The 19,216-nt window shown below is 49.2% G+C and overlaps 1 protein-coding gene across 7 annotated transcripts in view; it reads left to right on the top strand.

The window, feature by feature from the left end:
• LOC119969344 (synaptonemal complex protein 2-like) overlaps positions 1–19,216 on the top strand; it is an 855,597-nt gene that overhangs the window by 331,255 nt on the left and 505,126 nt on the right. For 6 of the 7 annotated variants that reach the window (XR_005461337.1, XM_038802871.1, XM_038802869.1 and 3 more), the window contains exon 11: positions 1,898–2,011. The exons of the other annotated variant lie outside the window; for it this stretch is intronic. Coding sequence is in view for 5 of the 6 variants with exons in the window: in XM_038802871.1 (XP_038658799.1) it covers positions 1,898–2,011 (114 nt within the window). In the remaining variant the exon portion in view is untranslated. The remainder of the gene's footprint in view (positions 1–1,897; positions 2,012–19,216) is intronic. 7 annotated transcript variants of the gene reach the window in all.

The raw sequence follows: 19,216 nt of genomic DNA, 5'->3' as shown, positions 1-19,216 counted from the left end.
CACACTCCAGTCCTGGTAGATTCGCTCTACCGAATTCTTTCACTTGCTGCTCCTCTCTTTCTTGGCCCAGCGCAGCACACACTCCCGGTCGCTGAATCGATGGAACCGCACCAGCACCGCCCGCGGGGGTTCATTTGTCTTGGGCCTCCTGGCCAGCACTCTGTGGGCTCCCTCAAGCTCCAGGGGCAAATGGAAGGACCCCGCTCCCATCAACGAGCTCAACATCGTGGTCACATAAGACGGAAGATCCGACCCCTCCAGCCCCTCCTCCAGGCCCAGGATCCTCAAATTCTTTCGCCTCATGCGAACGTCCAGCTCCTCCACGCGGTCTTGCCATTTTTTGTGAAGAGCCTCGTGCAACTCCACTTTCCCCATGAGGACCACGGCCTCCTCCTCCCGCTCAGCGGCCTGCTGCTGCAACTCCCGAATCGACACCTCCTGGGCCGCCTGGGTCTCAAGCAGCCTGTTGGTAGTCGCATTCAGGGAGTCCAGCAACTCAGCCTTCAGCTCCGCAAAACAGCGCAGAAGAGAAGCTTGCTGCTCCTGCCATCCTCGGGTGTTCCGCCGGCCGCCATTTTGTCCTTCTTCCCCCGCTTTTCTTTGGGAGCTGCTGCAACCTTTTCCTTTGCCCCACTCCGGGTGAGCACCATAAATTGTGGGGAATGCTCCTCCAAACACCTTCCCCCACCGGGATTTGTCGAAACAGCGCCGTTTGGGGCCCTCAAATAGGCCCAAAAGTCCATAAGTAGCGGGAGCTGCCGAACGTGCGGCTTAGCTCCGCATAGCCGCAACCGGAAGTCCACCCTCTGAGGTCTTGGCCAATGGCGCCTGTCTGGAGGCCCCAAACCGACACGGCGACCAGTTATAACGATGCCCATGCAGAAACCAGGAGCATTATTGAACGGTCCATCAGCATCCTCGGGATGCACTTCCGATGCCTTGACCGCTCTGGGTCGAACATCACGCTGACCAGCTGCACCTGCACAGCAGGGAGAGGACAGACTGGAGGAGGAGTAAGAATCGGGTATGGAGCCTAGCTGGCAGGAAAGGCCAGCCAACGTGTGTTCCAGGGCCACTACAAATGGGACCATTTCCCAAAACTTCCCGATTTGCCAACTAAGAGACCTGGCCACTATCAACTCCGTCGCCTTTCCCACCTCTGCAAAACTATCCACCTTCGCTGCCAAATGGTGCCCCTGTCCCCATAACTGCTTACAAACCTCCCTCCTCCCTTCACTGCACCTTCCCTGTCACACTGACCTTCACTCCATACTACCGCCCTAGCTCCGCCTCCCCTTACAAGGTCCTCCCAACATCACCTCAGGTTGTTGACCCTGGGCAGGCAGTATCACTGGATCTTGTCCATGGCACAGAGGATGACGACGACTTGCTATGGGATGAGCTCCGCTGCTCCTCATCGTTTGATAAAATCTAACTCCTGCTTTCAGGATTACATTCCACTGTCCGTATGGATATTCCCTGAATGTGTGCTGGCCAATCCACCTCATGGGCCCATATAATCTTTAGGGGGGGTGGGGTGGGGTGGAGTCAGGTATGGAGATGTTGTGTGATGACAGCTTGCTCACTGGGTAAGGTATCATACAAGGCGGCCTCATACTGCTGGTCCTGTTACCTGCCATCTCTAAGGATGACCCTAGGTGGAACATTCAAGTGTCCTGGAGGCCCTACCCAGCCCTATTCTCTAACAGCCCTCCCCAACTGACATATTCTCTGCACTAAGCCGCGCTCATCCTTTTCACCCTTCAGACAGAAGATTGAGGTAGGTTGGAATGTTGGTGAAAAGGTGTTTACTCTTGACTATATACGTTGATGTGCCCTGATCCTCACCTCTAACCTCAGTGCTTGACTAATATCTAATGTTCTTATGCTCCCCTAGGTGTGACCCAAGACAGCACATCAGAGGTGAAGGAGGCCTGCTGCATTTCCTGCCCTCTGACTTGAGATGCCCTTGGTGGCCATCCTCTGGAGTGCTGGGACCTGGATTGACCAGGTGATGAGGTGCCACCCTGTACTGCCCACTGCTCATGAGATCCACCAGTGTGAGGGGGGAGGGGGGGGGGGGGGTTCACTGCAGGAGGCGCCCTTCACTTCCCCCTCCCTAGGGGTATGCAATGGCTCCCAGGCTACTCCATGGTGGGGGGTGAGGCCAGATTGAGCTCCAGAGGCTTCATGGTCACCTGCCACTATGCACTCTTGTCTGCATCAGGGCCTTGATGCCCTCAACCATGTAGCATTGAGATTAGGTCACGTCCCTCACTGCCTCAGTCATGTTCCTTTGGCACTGCGCGATGTCCCTCTGGGACTGTGCCACGTACCTCTGTAACTAGCCCAGGTCAGTCAGTGCCCGGCCAACATCTTGGATACCCTCAGGCATGACCCTTTATGCATGGGCCAAGCTCTGGAACGCTGCAGCAATGCCCATGTGGGCCAGGGACATGTCTGCCTGTGACTGGGCTCACCTGTCCTGAGCCTCAGCCATCCACCTCACAGTTTGCCCCAAGCCTTAGATATCTTGACCCATGGCTCTGATGCTTTTTCTCAGACCTTCCACCATGGGAGCCCTGTTAGCCTGGGCACCACACATTATCGGCACAATCTGCTGAACCTGAAGACGGTTGGACACCTCCAGCTACACTTGCAGGCGCTGGAAAGTTGCTGACACCCTATCCTGAAAATCCTGGCTCTGCGACTGCATTTCCAGCAGTGGTGGAATTATTCTTTCGAGAACCATGATACCTATCCAGATTGCAGTTGCAAGCTGGGATCGATATCCCTCCGAATGCCTGCTCCCATGGGTATCCCGACTGTTGCGATAACAGACCAGACCCAAACGGTGGCTAGGATACTGGACAGAAACACCAATGTTTTATTTTAATTTTGTAAGGCTGTGAGGAAAAGATACCTCACTCCAAGAGTAATTGGCCAATCCACCTAACCTGCACATATTTGGACTATGGGAGTAAACTAGAGCATCCCCGAGGAAACCCACACAGACATGGGGAGAAAGTGCAAGCTCCACATAGTCACCTGAGGCCGGAATTGGCAGTGTGAGACATCAGTGCCACCTTGCTGCCCTTTGTTGAGCAATTACTTTAAAGAAAAGCTCTGAATTCTGCCAGAACCATGCAGAAACTGTGGCTGTATTACTTCAGAATCTGCTTTCAGCTTCTATTCAGACACGTTTTAACTTCTTTGAAAGTCAGCTAACATATCTACAGACATATCTTTAACTGAACTGCAGAGAGAAAACTTGTTGATTTCTGTTTACAGCTTCATCTGGAACTCCACTAACCTGCTTTATGCAAAATGCCTGATAACATAGCTCCATCCAGTAACAGCATTATCTTATCAAGTTGGTACCAAGGGGTACACAAGATGACGCCGGAGCATGGCGACTCTCTGCGAGCTCTCCCAAACAGATCTCACAGAAAAATACTTTTCACTGTACCTCGGTACACATGACAATAAACAAATCCAATCCATGCTGAAATTTAATTAACTCCACAGGGAATCCCCTTAATCCAAACAAAACTGCATTAGCTGAAGCAATTTACAATGGCTTAAATGCACCCCTGGATCCTAAACCTTTGTTCTCTTTCAAATTCTTATTTATTTTTAAACATGATTGCAGCAGGCAATACACCTGAAATTCCTAAATTCATCACATTACCTCCACCTGATGTGCTGCAGCATGTGTGATGTGTGCACCAGAAGGTAACCCAGGAGCCTCATCACTAAAATGCTCCACTGAGGTGATGGTCTCTACAATGGTGGAGGGTTCAAGTGACAAAATGTTGTCGTCTTCCCCAGAGTGTTGCTCCAGGGATGTGCTGGGGATGTGTCTCGGGGCAATGTAACCCAGACAGGTCAGCGTGGTCTGACGGTGATCCTGCAAGACAAAAGACAAGGAGACATGGTGGGACCTTAGAAAAGAGTGGTCTGGGGGAGGTGGGTGACTCACTTGCCATAGGCACCTCATTTTGCATTAGCAACTCACTTGGTTGTCCCAAATAAGGGGAAGCAGATTTAGGACTGAGTTTAGGAGGAACTTCTTCATCCAAAGGGTTGTGAATCTATGGAATTCCTTGCCCAGTGAAGCAGTACGGGCTCCTTCATTAAATGTTTTTAAGATAAAGATAGATAGTTTTTTGAAGAATAAAGGGATTAAGGGTTATGGTGTTCAGGCCGGAAAGTGGAGCTGAGTCCAGAAAAGATCAGCCATGATCTCATTGAAAGGCGGAGCAGGCTCGAGGGGCCAGATGGCCTACTCCTGCTCCTAGTTCTTAAGTCAACCTCCGCATCTGACTCCAGTGCCCTTTGCTCTGTGGGTGTGAGTGCTGTGAGGTCCGGAATGCTCCACTCCCGACAATTGTCGGCTGCCTTTTCCTTGGGGACACATAAAGGAATGGCGAAATGCATGGAGGTGAGTTACACAGGAGCATGTGTGTGCAAGGCACCTGACTAAATAGGATAATGCAGGTTTTGGGGTTTGGTGCAGGGTGGGATATATGGGAGAAGCAGGCAGGTGGGTTTTGATTGTGCTCTCAAGGATTAGGGGTATGATGTAAGGAATGAGGGACAGGAGTGATGTTGGGAACAGGGGTAGTAACTCACCCGAGACGCCCTAAAAAGGTAATTCATCTTCTTCCTGCACTGCGTACCGATCCGCCTGGTAAACCTGCCACACTCACTGCCTCATCCACCTCCACCCAGGTCTGGTTCACAATGGCGGCCTGGAGCCTCCTGCCCACCCTGAGGAAGAGGGTGTCCAGCCTCTCCTCTAATGCATCAAGCATCCTGTCAAGTTCCGGGTCCTAGAAACAGGGGGGGGGGGGGGGGGCACTTCGTCCTGTCATCTACTTAGCTGGAATGAGAGTGTGTGTGGAGTGGAGTGCAGCCCCGGTTTACAGAATTTACAGTGGCCCATCAGTCTGCACCGGCCCTTACAAACAGCACCGTACTGAAGCCCACGTTTCTACCCTATCCCCGTAACTCAGTAACCCCAACTTAACATTTTTTGGACACTAAGGGCAATTTTAGCATGGCCAATCCACCTAACCCGCGCATCTTTGGACTGTGGGAGAAAACCGGAGCACCCGGAGGAAACCCATGCACACACGGGGAGAACGTGCAGACTCTGCACAGACAGTGACCTAGCCGGGAATCGAACCTGGGACCCTGGAGCTGTGAAGCAACTGTGCTAATCACTATGCTAGCGTGCTGCCCTACTTGTCAAGCTCTACATCTCCAATTCCGGGCACAACAAATCAGATACCAGCAGGAATGGGAATTTCTCTAAGTTAATGTGGGCAGACTGCTGGTCCATTAGCATGTCTGAATTGCTCCCCAAATAAGGGGCAGTAGGGTAGCATGGTGGTTAGCATAAATGCTTCACAGCTCCAGGGTCCCAGGTTCGATTCCCGGCTGGGTCACTGTCTGTGTGGAGTCTGCACGTCCTCCCCCTGTGTACGTGGGTTTCCTCCGGGTGCTCCGGTTTCCTCCCACAGTCCAAAGATGTGCGGGTTAGGTGAATTGGCCATGCTAAATTGCCCGTAGTGTCCTAATAAATGTAAGGTTAAGGGGGGGGTTGTTGGGTTACGGGTATAGGGTGGATATGTGGGTTTGAGTAGGGTGATCATGGCTCGGCACAACATTGAGGGCCGAAGGGCCTGTTCTGTGCTGTACTGTTCTATGTTCTAAATAGCGGATCCAACGGGAACACAAATTCAACTCAGTCCCGGAGTCAACACTTAGGACCTTGGTGAGGCAGCAAATGGAATATTGCGCCCAATTCTGGTCACAACACTACTAGAAGGATGTGGAGGCTTTGGAGAGGGTGCAGAGGAGGTTTACCAGAATGTTGCCTGGTCTGGAGGGTGTTGGCTAACCAGACAGGCTGAATAGACGCAGACTGTTTTCAATAGAACTATGGAGGTTGAGGGGTGACCTGATGGACAGAGGTCTGCAAGATTATGAGGGGCATGGATAGAGTGGATGGGAAGTCACTCTTTCCCAGGGTGAGGGGTCAGTCACCAAGGGGCATAGGTTTAAGGTCCATGGGGCAGAATTTAGAGGAGATGTGCGAGGCAGATATTTACACAGAGTGGTGAGTGCCTGGAACGCGTTGCCAGGAGATGTTGTGGAAGCAGACCCATTAACGCTGTAGAGGGATACTGCACAAGGTGTTAACGGTTTTGGCCAAGGTTGGTATGAGCGGTGCAGGCTTGGAGGGCCAAAGGGCCTGTTCCTGTGCTTTGTTCTTTTGTTCTTTGTTGACTCTCAGTTTGGGAGACCCTCTGGAGGTAATTTGCAACTGGTTTATGATCCCCCTGGGAGCACAAACCAGCAAAAAAGTCAGTATTTCTTGCCATGCAAATTTATGCATGGCGTGGAATATGATGGTTTCCCAGGGGAATCCATTATTGGGCCGCTATTTTGAGAGGATGGCTTGATAGCGAGGTTCTGCACCGGCCACCACTCCCCACGGCCCCAAATTAGCCCTGGATGCCCTGGCACAGCACAGCAGCCCCACCCCCACCCATGGATTATCTGGGTCACCCTCAATCCCCCAAGTATGGGGATGACCCGACACCCCCCCCCCCACCTACGGCCAGGGACCCCTGGATTACAGCGACCCTCCAGGGACACCTGAAATTGGGGGACCCCCTAGGGATCCCTATAATAGGAATACCCACCAGTGACCCATGATCTGGGAGTCTCCCAGGGACCTCTGTAATAGGGAGACCCACCAAGGACCTCCTGATCAAAGGTACCCTCACCCCACAGGGACCTCTGTAATCGGTGAACCCCCCCAAAGACACATCCGCAGATCCCCACACACACTCACAGACTGTCTTCTCCCCAGAAAAATTACCCTTGTCTTGAAGTTTGACAGCATTCCATAGGCAATGAGGACACTTACCCTGAAGCTCCATGTGTCCATTCCTCGAAGGAGTGTAGCTGTGACCTTCTTCTGGTTCCCGCAGATCTATTGATTGCAAAGCACTCATAGCTTTCTGGTAGTAGTCTGTGATTGACAGCTTCTACAAACTGCAGCTTTGATTCATTCATCTCCATTCACAGTTTAGTAGCCTAAGTGGTGAAACCCCAATGAAAACATTGACCGTATCAAAGAGAGATAAGTGCAGAGCAATCACATGGTTGAGTGATTGGAATGCGCTTTGTGCTTGGGGTACACTTGCCTCTCTTTGCTGTAGTAAATGTTTATAAGCATTGGGGATTCACCACTTAAGAAACTGGGGGAATGCCCCTATTCCTGGGATCCGGGGAGGGGGGTATCCATATTACAGGGCTTTTTGTGGATGGTCCCCCTTTTACAGGGGTCCTGTGCAGGGTCTCCCTATTACAGAGGTCCCTGCGGGAGGGGGGGAGGGGGGGGGGGGTTGGTCTGGTCGAGGAGGAGTGGGCATGCAATTCATTATGGAGGGATGGCTCTCGGTTGGGCTTGGATGGGTGGGGGCTGGTTACCCCCTTGGCTGGTGGAGTCCATAAGTGATCTGCCCCCACATGATTCCCAGCTGTGGTGATCAGACACTCAGGGAGGGCCGGAGCATAAGGTTCCAAGCCCCCTCGCTGTGGGCAGCAAAGAATCGATTCCGGGGGTTGAAGCTTTGCGTTCGGATCGGCACCCGCCGTCAATCTCAATTTTGCCCAGTGCCCAATTCTCCTTCCCATCGGGGAACGTGATCTCTGCATTCCAGGATGGAGAATCCCACCCTTAGTCTCCCAAAATGAGAATCCTGGCCCATGTTTCAGTAATCCCCACCTCTCTTTTCGTTATTAACTGATTAATTTTACTCCGAATGCTACGTCCATTCAGATATAAAGCCTTTAAGTTTATCCTGTTATTAATTTTCCCTACTCTTGGTTCCCTGGTGCAATACGAGATTCACATGCTCTGTGCTTTCCTTTGATGCTCCAGTAACAATTAGCCTCATTATTAACCTGGTCTCCTTTCTTCTCCTTACATTTTTAAAATTTCTGTGCAACTGAACCCTACCCTTCCACTATTTAGTTTAAAGCCCGATCTACAGCTCTCGTCATTTTATTTGCCAAGTCATGTTTTTCAGAATTTATGCTTGGAAATCTAGGGTTGAATAATTGTCAAACTGCTTGGTCAACACATTGCATCCTGTAAGATAAGACTTGTGACCAAGTGTTCTCTTATCAGATTGAGGTTTTGCTTATCCAAATGAGCATTGCACTTTAGTGCGAGCTATCATTGAAAGGACTCTTAGGATAGTGGCTTTTAGATGTGTCATCTTTTACAGCAATGCCACATTGATGTAAAATGAGTTTTTAAAAAAAATCAATTTAGAGTACCCAATTCATTTTTTCCAATTAAGGGACAATTTAGCATGGCCAATTCTGCACATCTTTGGATTGTGGAGCGAAACCCACGCAAACACGGGGAGAATGTACAAGCTCCAGAGGGACAGTGACCCAGGGCCGAGATCGAACCTGGGACCACGGCACCGTGAGACAGGAGTGCTAACCCGTGCGGCCGTCTGCAGCCATCAGAAACCGGTTTCTGCAATTGTCTCAATACATAATTGCTCTGCAAGCTGTTTGCTCTTTAACATGTCCGTTTTCCCTGCACTCTTTGCAGTCTTCCATTTTGTGTTCGTTAGTGGCCATCTCAGGTGGCTACACTCCCTCCTTGTGATCCTCACGAGAAATCATGAAGGATCACCTGAGTACGGTTCCTTTGTGTTCCTTTGTGTTCCCTGAACTCAGCGAGTTCCAGGGCGTCTACTCTGTCCTCAACTATGGCAAAACTTTTAGCTAACATTTTCTGATTGGCGCTATGTCAAAGGGGACATGCATTACCAATTTGAATCGGGAACCTCTAACTATCGTAATAAACTACTCTCGTCTCTCATTTAAACATCCTATAACATTCTAAAGCCTTACATCCTATAAAATTCTAAAGTCTTACTCATTCATACCACAGTATCTTTACATCTCGCTTTCTGACTCGGCAGTCGAGTACAGAACATTATAATACATCCATAATCATTTTTAATTACAGATCGCATTAAATTAAATCTTTTATTATACATTATGGGGTTGGGGGGTTTGGTGGAATCCGAAAATAGGGGATTGAATTCTGTAAATGGTTGAGGCGCAAAAGCGGCAGGCTCTCTTTTTCCATTTCCTCATCCTGAGGGTCTGCACTATGATGCAGAGAACTGCAATCACCAAAAGTGATTCAATGATATATGAAAGCGAGTACCAGGTCATGAATTTTGTGCACCAGGTCTGAACCTCGCTGTTCATCACTGGGCTTTGAGAAGTCGGTGTGTGGGAAACATTAACGGCGGGGGTCATGGGGGAAATATGGTTTACGTCCGCGCTCAAAAATACAACAACAGTAACTAAAAATATATAGGCTTCCATCGTGGTCTTCTTTCTTCTCGTCCTTCTCTTCCTTCTGTATGGCTGACCTTGCTGTGATCCCTCCTTCGACTGTTCGAAAGCTATGGGCTCAAGCACAGTATCTGTCAATACATAGTTTAATATCTGTAATGTTAGTGTATCTGTCCTCTCATTCCAATTGTCCCTTAAATGAATGGCCAAGTCACACCCTGTGACTCCCCTAATTTTTTTTCAAAAGCGAATTTAGGACCAGACATACACCTAACAACTTTGCCACTGCGAGCCGTCTCGCAGGCTTTGCAATTTACCATCCGAATGTATGTAAATAGCATGTGGGATGGCTGCCGAAGGGCTACCTTAAAGAAAAATGAAACCAAAGTTTGGAACAAAAAGGTCGAATGAGTTGCGTATGGGCCGCTACGGGTAAGATTTGAATGGGATCCCCTGGTAGGGCGTGCTGTGCTGTACCAGAGCTTGGCTGACCAAAAGGGGGTTCACAAACAGGGCGGGTCCTCAATGCGTTTCTCCACTGCCTGAGCAACCTGAAATGAACGGGCAAGAATGTATTTATAGTGGAATTGCAGCCTCTATTCCCAGAATAGAGGGGCACCTAAAAAAGGGAGGAGCCAAGATGCTCCAACATCTACAAACAGAAGACAAGTTGTGAAAATGTTCGGTTCACCAGAGGACATTTTAATTGAGTGAAGTTCTCAGAAGTTTCTGCGGACAAACTAACGTGCATGTGAGGTGGTCACAAGCTTTTCAGCTGAAAAGTGAGTGGCCAATTTCCAAACAAACATTTAACATACAAACAAATGAAACATACGTGCTGGTTCCATCAGAAAGGACATCGCTTCCCTCAAGCGGTTCCTCTTTTACATCATCTAGACACCTCACTTCTCCTCTCTCTCTGCAAACAGGGTCGCAAAGGGGTTGCCGTGTCGGGAGTCAGACATCAAGTCTTCCTCTTCTCCCGGATCCCATACCCTCGTATGGATCAGGCATGCAATCTGTGCATTATGTGACCGGGGGTCACTCTCGTCATTGGGGACAAGTCGCCAAGAATTGTCCCTGTGCCAAATTGTAGGGTCTAAAATTGACGGAGCATTGTCGGGGTCGTCAGTGTTGGGTGGTGGGTGTGGGTTTGGATATTTAATGTAGGTGACCTCCATGAGGTCACTGGAGTCGGGGTCATAGTCGCTGAAGTGGGGGCTGTAGGGTGGGGTGCTGTGGCTGTCCTCTTTGTCACTGTCTCTGCTGTGGCAGCTTGTGGGCGTTCCGGGGCGTGGTCTGGAGTCAGTGGACGGAGTCGAGGGCGAGTCCGATGAGGAACTGGTCTGTGAGGGGGAGGGTGGAAATGTCTCTCTTGTGGGTGGAGTGAGATGTTCTGCTGCGTCTAGTAGGACATGGTGTGAGTGGTTGGACTGTGTTCCATAAGCCTTCAGTTGGTTAATTTGAAACCACGCAGTCTTACCGTTGGGGTATTTTATTCTATAAACTGAGGGGCTGATTTTGTCCGAAATTGAATACGGGCTGGAAAATTTAGGAGCCAAGAACGTGCTGGGGTTATAAACAGATAACATAACCTGTTGCCCAACCTGAAATTCCGTGTGGTGACCTTTCTTATTAAAACAGGCCGTGCTCTGTTGTCGTCGTTTGCCCAATGTTACTGCGCCTGCTAACCGTGCAGACCTCACAGTTTCCACTAATTCTTTGACTGCTTTCTCATGTGTGAGGGCCGTCACTTCGGGGCTGGTCATGTCCAGTCCTAAAAGGAATTCTGTTCCTTTCATAGGGCGTCCGGTCATGAGTGTGTGTGGGGTGAAACCTGTAGATGATGAGACTGTATTGCAGATGAACATTAGTGCGAATGGGAGCACTGAATCCCAAGTCGAATTGTTCTCCTGTACCATCTTCCTAAGGGTCGATTTTAGGGTCCGATTCATGCGTTCTACTATCCCGCTTGACTGGGGGTGATACGCAATGTGGAAGTTCTGTTTTATGCCAAATATGGTCAGGACGTTCTTCATGACCCGTCCTGTAAAGTGAGATCCCTGATCTGACTCTATACTTCTGGGGAGACCCCATCTCGTGAAGATGTGGTGGGTCAGGATCTTTGCAGCTGTCTTAGCTGTGTTGGTTCGTGAAGGGAAGGCCTCTACCCATTTGGTAAAGGTATCTATAACCACCAGAACATATTTATAGCCATTCCTGCAAGGGGGCAATGGTCCTATAAAATTGATCTGGAGGTTTGTCCAGGGGCCATTAACGGGGCGAGTGTGGCTGAGTTGTGCCTTCTTTGAGTACCTCTCCGGGTTATTCTGTGCACAAATTAGACAATTCTCTATGTAGTGTGTTACATCTTTTCATAAGTTGGGCCATCAACAGAGTTGTCTGAGGTGTCTTGTGGTCGGGTCGATCCCTTGATGTCCATGACTGTCATGGAATAAGGCAATCATTTGATTCCTATCTTGTTCAGGAACCACATACAGTTTGTCTTTAATGATCACACCCTCATGTGTGATCAAAGCGTGTTTGAATCTATCATATTGTGCTACAAAGTTTCCTTTAAAAATCTCCCGGAGATTTCCGTCCTGTTTCTGTGCCTGTATTAAATCTTTGATGTCTGTCTGTGAGACCTGAACTGCACTCACAGGGGCGCTAGCTGGTGCGCTAGCTGGGGGTGTCCAAAAGTGACCTCGCCTGGAACCTGCTTTTGCCAGTGCGTCGGCTTTTACATTTCCAGGGGGGGATGACCTATGGTGACTCCTAACTTTAACTATGCCATATGTCCTATCCTTTGCCTTCTCTGGAATATGGCGGAGTAATGGGGCTGATGGAAGGGGCTGCCCGTCTGCGGAGACAAAACCTTGTGTCCTCCACAGGGGTAGAAAATCGGTCAGGCTGTTACAAACATATAAGTTGTCCGAATATATGTCTGCAGGGCTGGGAAACGAATCTGGGTGGTCCACTATATATGCAATGGCTGCGAGCTCTGCTGCCTGCGCGCCTAAGTGACCTGGTAATTTTAAAGAAATTTCCTCTAATGCGCGACCCTGCGCATCCTCCACATAGATCCCGCATCCAGTGATGCGTTCTCCATCTAAAACTGTGGATGAACTGTCCACATATATTTTCAATGGGGCACACGTGTCTGTGTGCTGGGAGCTCTGGCTTGAATTCCCTATCTTTCTGGAGGGCGTCTTTGCAATGAAGGGTCCTGTGTTGTGTAGGGGAGCTACAATCTCACATTCATGGGGTTGTCCTGGATACTGGAGGTTGTCTGCTAAAAATGTGTGTGTCCTGGTCCGTTTAACTGTTCTGTCCCGTCCTTGTAACAGTACGTCCATCTAGCTGCTCTTATCTGGCTCACTGAACCGTCCTTCACTCAACCGTCTAAAAGTAACTGTGTGGGGGTGTGCTCGGTCAAAATGGTGATGGGATTGAGTCCGGTAATGTACGAGAAGTACTGAACTGCCCAAAAAACTGCGAGGAGGGCCTCTCGCAGGCTGAAAATCCTTGCTCTACGGGGTCTAAAAGTCGTGAGGCATAAGCCACTGGTCGTAGCTGCTCGTGCCGTTCCTGAAGGAGCACGGCCGAGAGGGTCAGATCTGTGCTCTCTACCTCTATTGCATAGGGGGAGAGTTGGTCTGGGACTTGTAGCGCGGGTGCTGCGCTAAGGGCCTTTTTTAATTCTTCCCCAGCCTCTGTATGCTGCGGAAGCCATTCCCAAGCGGCTCCTTTCTTAAGGAGGTCTGAGAGTGGAGCTGCCTTTGTCGCAAAACCATCGATATGGTTTCGACAGTACCCAACCAGTCCTAAAAACGACCGGAGGGCTGAAACATTCTGGGGAAGGGGCAATTTGACAATCGATTCAATTCTTTTGAATTCGATCTCGCGTTTGCCGTGCGTGATGACTACCCAAATACATCACTTGATTCTCCAATATCTGGGCCTTTCTGGGGTTACCTTTCCGATTGAGTTCAGAAGTTCCAAAGATGTGCGGGTTAGGTGGATTGGCCATGCTAAATTGCCCGTAGTGTAAGGTTAATGGGGGGATTGTTGGGTTACGGGTTACGTGGGTTTAAGTAGGGTGATCATTGCTCGGCACAACATCGAGGGCCGAAGGGCCTGTTCTGTGCTGTACTGTTCTATGTTCTATGTTCCAGGAGCTCGGCCAGAATCGTGATGTGCTCTGCCTTGGTGTCTGTCTGCAGTAATAGGTCTTCCACATACTGTACCAGACATTCGGGTCGGGAAAATTTGGCTAATCCATTTGCCAGCTGTCGGTGGAAAATGGAGGGTGAATTGTGGAATCCTTGTGGGAGGCATGTCCACGTATACTGCTGTCCTTTAAATGTGAAGGCAAATTTGTACTGGCACGCCTTTGCCAATGGGATTGACCAGAAGCCATTGCTAATGTCCAAAACCGTGAAGAAATTTGAGTGGAGTCCCTGTTTGAGCATGGTCTCGGGACTTGTTGCTACCGTGGGGGCTACTGCTGGGGTTACTTTGTTCAGTTCCCGATAATCAATGGTCAGACGCCATGATCCGTCGGGCTTCCTCACTGGCCAAATAGGTGCATTATTGGTCGAGGCTACTGTCCTAAGTACCCCTTGCTCTAATAAGCTTTCTATCACTTTTCCAATTTCTGCCTCTGCTTCTAGGGGAAATCGGTACTGTCTCTGTGGTCTGGGGTCAGGTCCAGTAACTTGAACTTGTCCAGTCATTCTGCCGCAGTCGTGCCGGTGACTGGCAAATGCTGTCCTGTGTCGGTTAAAAACTGCCCTAACTTGTCTGTCCGTGCTAAGCGTGGTCAGGTCGAAATAATAGTCGCCTACTGCGCATACTCTCCTACTGTGAGTGTTGCGGGTGCTCTGTCCGATTTTGCCATTCTCCAGACACACTGATTGACTGGATCGAACGACAGGCTGTGGGCATTCATGAAATCAATACCCAGTATGTGTTCTGCTGTGCGGGGCAGATTAACTAAAACAATGGGGTGTCTGGTGGAGATGTTCCCTAGCTGAATTGATACAGGGGCTGTAATGTGTCCCTGCTGCGAGTGACCTGTAAATCCGCTGAGTATAATTGTGGATGTGGTCGGCCACGTGTCTGCCTGTGCTGTAATGGTGGAATTAATTGTTGTGCGGGACCCTCCTGTGTCCCAAAGTAATTCTATGGGCTTCCCTCTAACCTTAGCTGTGACCACCGGCCTTCCGGATTGGTCCCAGAGGGTGTCACAGACCCAAGTGGGGGAGCCCGAACACCATCAGTCCGTTCCATCCACATTGGTCTGTCCTGACTGCGTCCCTATACTATGGATAGGCTTAGGTTTGTTCCTGTTCAGAGTGCCTGTCTGCTGGCCTCTCTGAGATCTCTGTGGGCCGTTGCATTCCCTTGCAAAATGTCCTAATTGTCCACAGTTGTAGCATTCCTGCGACTTCTGTGGGGGGCTGTTCTTTCCTTCGTTTACCCATGCGGGGTTTTGGTGCGCTCTCACTGCCTGAATATCTGCTGCAGCCTGAGCTTCCTCTGGGGTCTTTACTTTAACTTTGTCCTGGACAGATTGTTCCCAAGCGCGGGACAATCTTTTCAGAACCCATTTTTCATTATGGCCTCTTCTGAGGGGTCATAACTACTACAAACATTCTGTCCTGCATCTGTAGCATGAGAGATTATGGTGCGGGTCCATTTAACCATATTGTCTCGGTTTAAATGTGCGTGGTCTAATTCGCCAAAAACGGCAGTGAAATGGATCCACAGCCTTCCTGCGAATGCTGTGGGATGCTCTGTCCTCTTTTGCCTACATCTATTTAGGCCTTCGACTGGGTCTCCTGTATTATACCCTATCGCGTCTAAAATAGATGTATGCATCTCCTCTAGTGTGCCTCCTCCAACGTTCTGTGGGTCGGGGAGGGCTGCAACTACTGATGGGTCTAAACTCAAAACTGTGAGCTTCACTTGCTCTCTTTCATCCAGGCCGTACATGGTAGCTGGCTGTTTCACTTTCGCGAAAAATTGATGGGGGTCTGAGGTGGGGAGAAACGGGGTGATTTTCTCACACACGTCCCTGAGTTACGTTACAGTTAAGTAATGTAGGTGATGTCAGTTACAGTTACAGTGTCGGTGATGTCGGGTGTGCCGTCGGTAGTTGCCTTTCTTTGGGTGGTGACTGGGTTCATAGGTGCGGGTGCTATTTGATCTGTGGGTGGTTGGGGCGCTTTCCTTTTCTGTTGCGCTGCTGGCGCACATGTTCCCTAAACATAGCGCTGCTATGTCTAGCTCAATTCTTGCCAATCTGGGGCATTTTCCTCATCTAACTGCGTTCCAAAGGTGCTTTGGAACCCATTCTGTACTGAAAGCAATGATTGGAGCTCTGCAATCTGCTTCCTACACTTTGCGTGGTCCACTGTGCTCTGTCTTTGCTCAGTGGTGGCAGCATGAAGTGCTCTTAAAGCTGCCTTTAGGTCAGAGCATTGCCTCTGCAATGCCTCTACCTGCTTTTCTGACTCTTCTCGTATCAGGACTGCACGCTGCACATCTTGATAGGCTTTTTCGTATTGGGTCTGGGAACTGCTCAGATGGGCTAGACACAACTCCCTGACATCCACTTTACTCATTCTATTCCTTTCCTCTAACTCTGCTCGGAGCGTCCGAACGACCTCCTCCGTGCCTCGCAATTGTGCCAAACAGGACACAATTGCCATCGGCTTGCGTGCTTTACTTAGATTCTTTTTATGAATTTGAGAGAGGTTTTCCCACCAAGTATGTCCTATACTCCTGGGACCTGTCTCCTCGTTCACACAAAACTCATTCCAAAGGGGCCATCCTTTCCCTTTGAGATATTTTCGGAGTTCCAGCTCCCATACAGGACACTGGCCTACTCTGCTACTGCTGGTCGCTGCGACCACGAACTGTTCTGGATTCATGAGGCGTTCCATTGCCTGCGTGGCCATTTAGAACATAGAACATAGAACACAGAACACTACAGCGCAGTACGGGCCCTTCGGCCCTCGATGTTGCGCCGACCTGTGAAACCATCTGAAGCCTGTCTGACCTACACTATTCCATTTTCATCCATATGTCTATCCAGTGACCACTTAAATGCCCTTAAGTTGGCGAGTCTACTACTGTTGCAGGCAGGGCGTTCCACACCCCTACTACTCTCTGAGTAAAGAAACTGCCTCTGACATCTGTCCTATATCTCTCACCCCTCAATTTAAAGCTATGTCCCCTCGTGTTGGTCATCACCATCCGAGGAAAAAGACTCTCACTGTCCACCCTATCTAACCCTCTGACTATCTTATATGTCTCTATTAAGTCACCTCTCAGCCTTCTCCTCTCTAACGAAAACAACCTCAATTCCCTGAGCCTTTCCTCGTAAGACCTTCCCTCCATACCAGGCAACATCCTAGTAAATCTCCTCTGAACCCTTTCCAAAGCTTCCACATCCTTCCTATAATGTGGTGACCAGAACTGCACGCAGTACTCCAGGTGTGGCCGCACCAGAGTTATGTACAGCTGCAGCATGACCCTGTGGTTCCGAAACTCAATCCCCCTGCTTATAAAGGCTAGCACACCATATGCCTTCTTAACAGCCCTATTAACCTGGGTGGCAACTTTCAAGGATTTATGTACCTGGATGCCGAGATCTCTCTGTTCATCTACACTACCAAGAATCTTGCCATTAGCCCAGTACTCTGCATTCCTGTTACTCCTTCCAAAGTGAACCACCTCACACTTTTCCGCATTAAACTCCATCTGCCACCTCTCAGCCCAGCTCTGCAGCTTATCTATGTCCCTCTGTATCCTATAACATCCTTCAGCACTATCCACAACTCCACCGACCTTCGTGTCATCTGCAAATTTACTAACCCATCCTTCTACACCCTCTTCCAGGTCATTTATAAAAATGACAAACAGCAGTGGCCCCAAAACAGATCCTTGCGGTACACCACTAGTAACTGAACTCCAGGATGAACATTTGCCATCAACCACCACCCTCTGTCTTCTTTCAGCTAGCCAATTACTGATCAAAACCGCTAAATCACCTTCAATTCCATACTACCTTATTTTCTGCAATAGCCTACCGTGGGGAACCTTATCAAACGCCTTACTGAAATCCATATACACCACATCAACCGCTTTACCCTCATCCACCTGTTTGGTCACCTTCTCAAAAAACTCAATAAGGTTTGTGAGACATGACCTACCCTTCACAAAACCGTGTTGAGTATCGCTAATCAACTTGTTCTTTTCAAGATGATTATAAACCCTATCTCTTATAACCTTTTCCAACATTTTACCCACAACCGAAGTAAGGCTCACAGGTCTATAATTACCAGGGTTGTCTCTACTCCCCTTCTTGAACAAGGGGACAACATTTGCTATCCTCCAGTCTTCCGGCACTATTCCTGTCGACAAAGACGACATAAATATCAAGGACAAAGGCTCTGCAATCTCCTCCCTGGCTTCCCAGAGAATCCTAGGATAAATCCCATCTGGCCCAGGGGACTTATCTATTTTGACATTTTCTAAAATTGCTAACACCTCCTCCTTTTGAACCTCAATTCCATCTAGCCTGGTCGACTGAACCTGAGTGTTCTCCTCGACAACATTGTCTTTCTCCAGTGTAAACACTGACGAAAATATCCATTTAATGCTTCCCCTATCTCCTCTGATTCCACACACAACTTTCCACTACTATCCTTGATTGGCCCTAATCTTACTCGAGTCATTCTTTTGTTCCTGATATACCTATAGAAAGCCTTAGGGTTTTCCTTGATCCTATCCGCCAACGACTTTTCGTGTCCTCTCCTCGCTCTTCTTAACTCTCCCTTTAGGTCCTTCCTGGCTAACTTGTAACTCTCAAGTGCCCTTTCTGTCTTTAATTTGGAACAGGGGATGTTCAGGTAATGTTTTAAAATGCGGGTATGCTTTTGCTATGTTCCGATTCTAAAACTCCCGACAGTTTGTCGCAACACAAAAATCTCTCAGTTTAACCTTACAACCCCGTTAGTTACGCATGCAAAAACACACTTCCGAATTATCGTTATTGATTTGAACTCCTTGAACACCTGTGGTTTTTCCTTTTTCCCAATTAGATTTTCAATTCAAATTTCTGGGTTCTCACGGAGTGGGGGGGGGGGGGGGGGGCACTTCTAATCGAGTCCCGTCTGGATGTCGCCACTAAATGTTGGTCGTTCTGGGTGAGTGTGCTTAACACTCGATTTGGCTCTGTTTCTCGTTCTAAGCTCTGGAGTCGCCAGGTGCCGTAAAGACACCGCCACAGGTTTCAAGGTTAAGTTCAAAGCAATAAAGCTGTACACCAATTAGTAAGTCCAAAACAATTAGAGTTTATTATAACACAACTATAATAACACTCATGCACACGCTAAAGATTAAACTTACTTCTACCACTAAACAACTAATACTTAGCTAAGAAGGAACTGCGAGGTCAGGGAACAAGGCCTTTGTTCTGTTCTGGTCTGCAGGCTTCGAATCGCTATCAGTTGGCAAGGGTGTCAGTAATGCCGGTTTCAGGTAGTGGTCGTTGTTTAGGCACTTATGTTTTGGTGGCTGCTGCTCAACGGCTGATGTAGAAGACAGGGGTCTGGAGGCTGGAGCCGGAGGGCGGAGACAGGAGTCTCCATGTGTGGGACCTTTCTTTTATAGGTCCCAGGGGGTCCGCGCCCCTTTGGGCGGACTCCGTTACCTGCTGGGGATCGATTGGGCCTCTTCCCAATCGATATGTTTTGAACCCCCCAATCATAGGGCCGTTCCTTGGTTGCTG

Source organism: Scyliorhinus canicula, chromosome 7 (genome assembly GCF_902713615.1).
Source record: "Scyliorhinus canicula chromosome 7, sScyCan1.1, whole genome shotgun sequence".
In the NCBI taxonomy this organism is placed as follows: Eukaryota; Metazoa; Chordata; class Chondrichthyes; order Carcharhiniformes; family Scyliorhinidae; genus Scyliorhinus; species Scyliorhinus canicula.
This window is presented reverse-complemented; position numbering and strand designations above follow the sequence as displayed.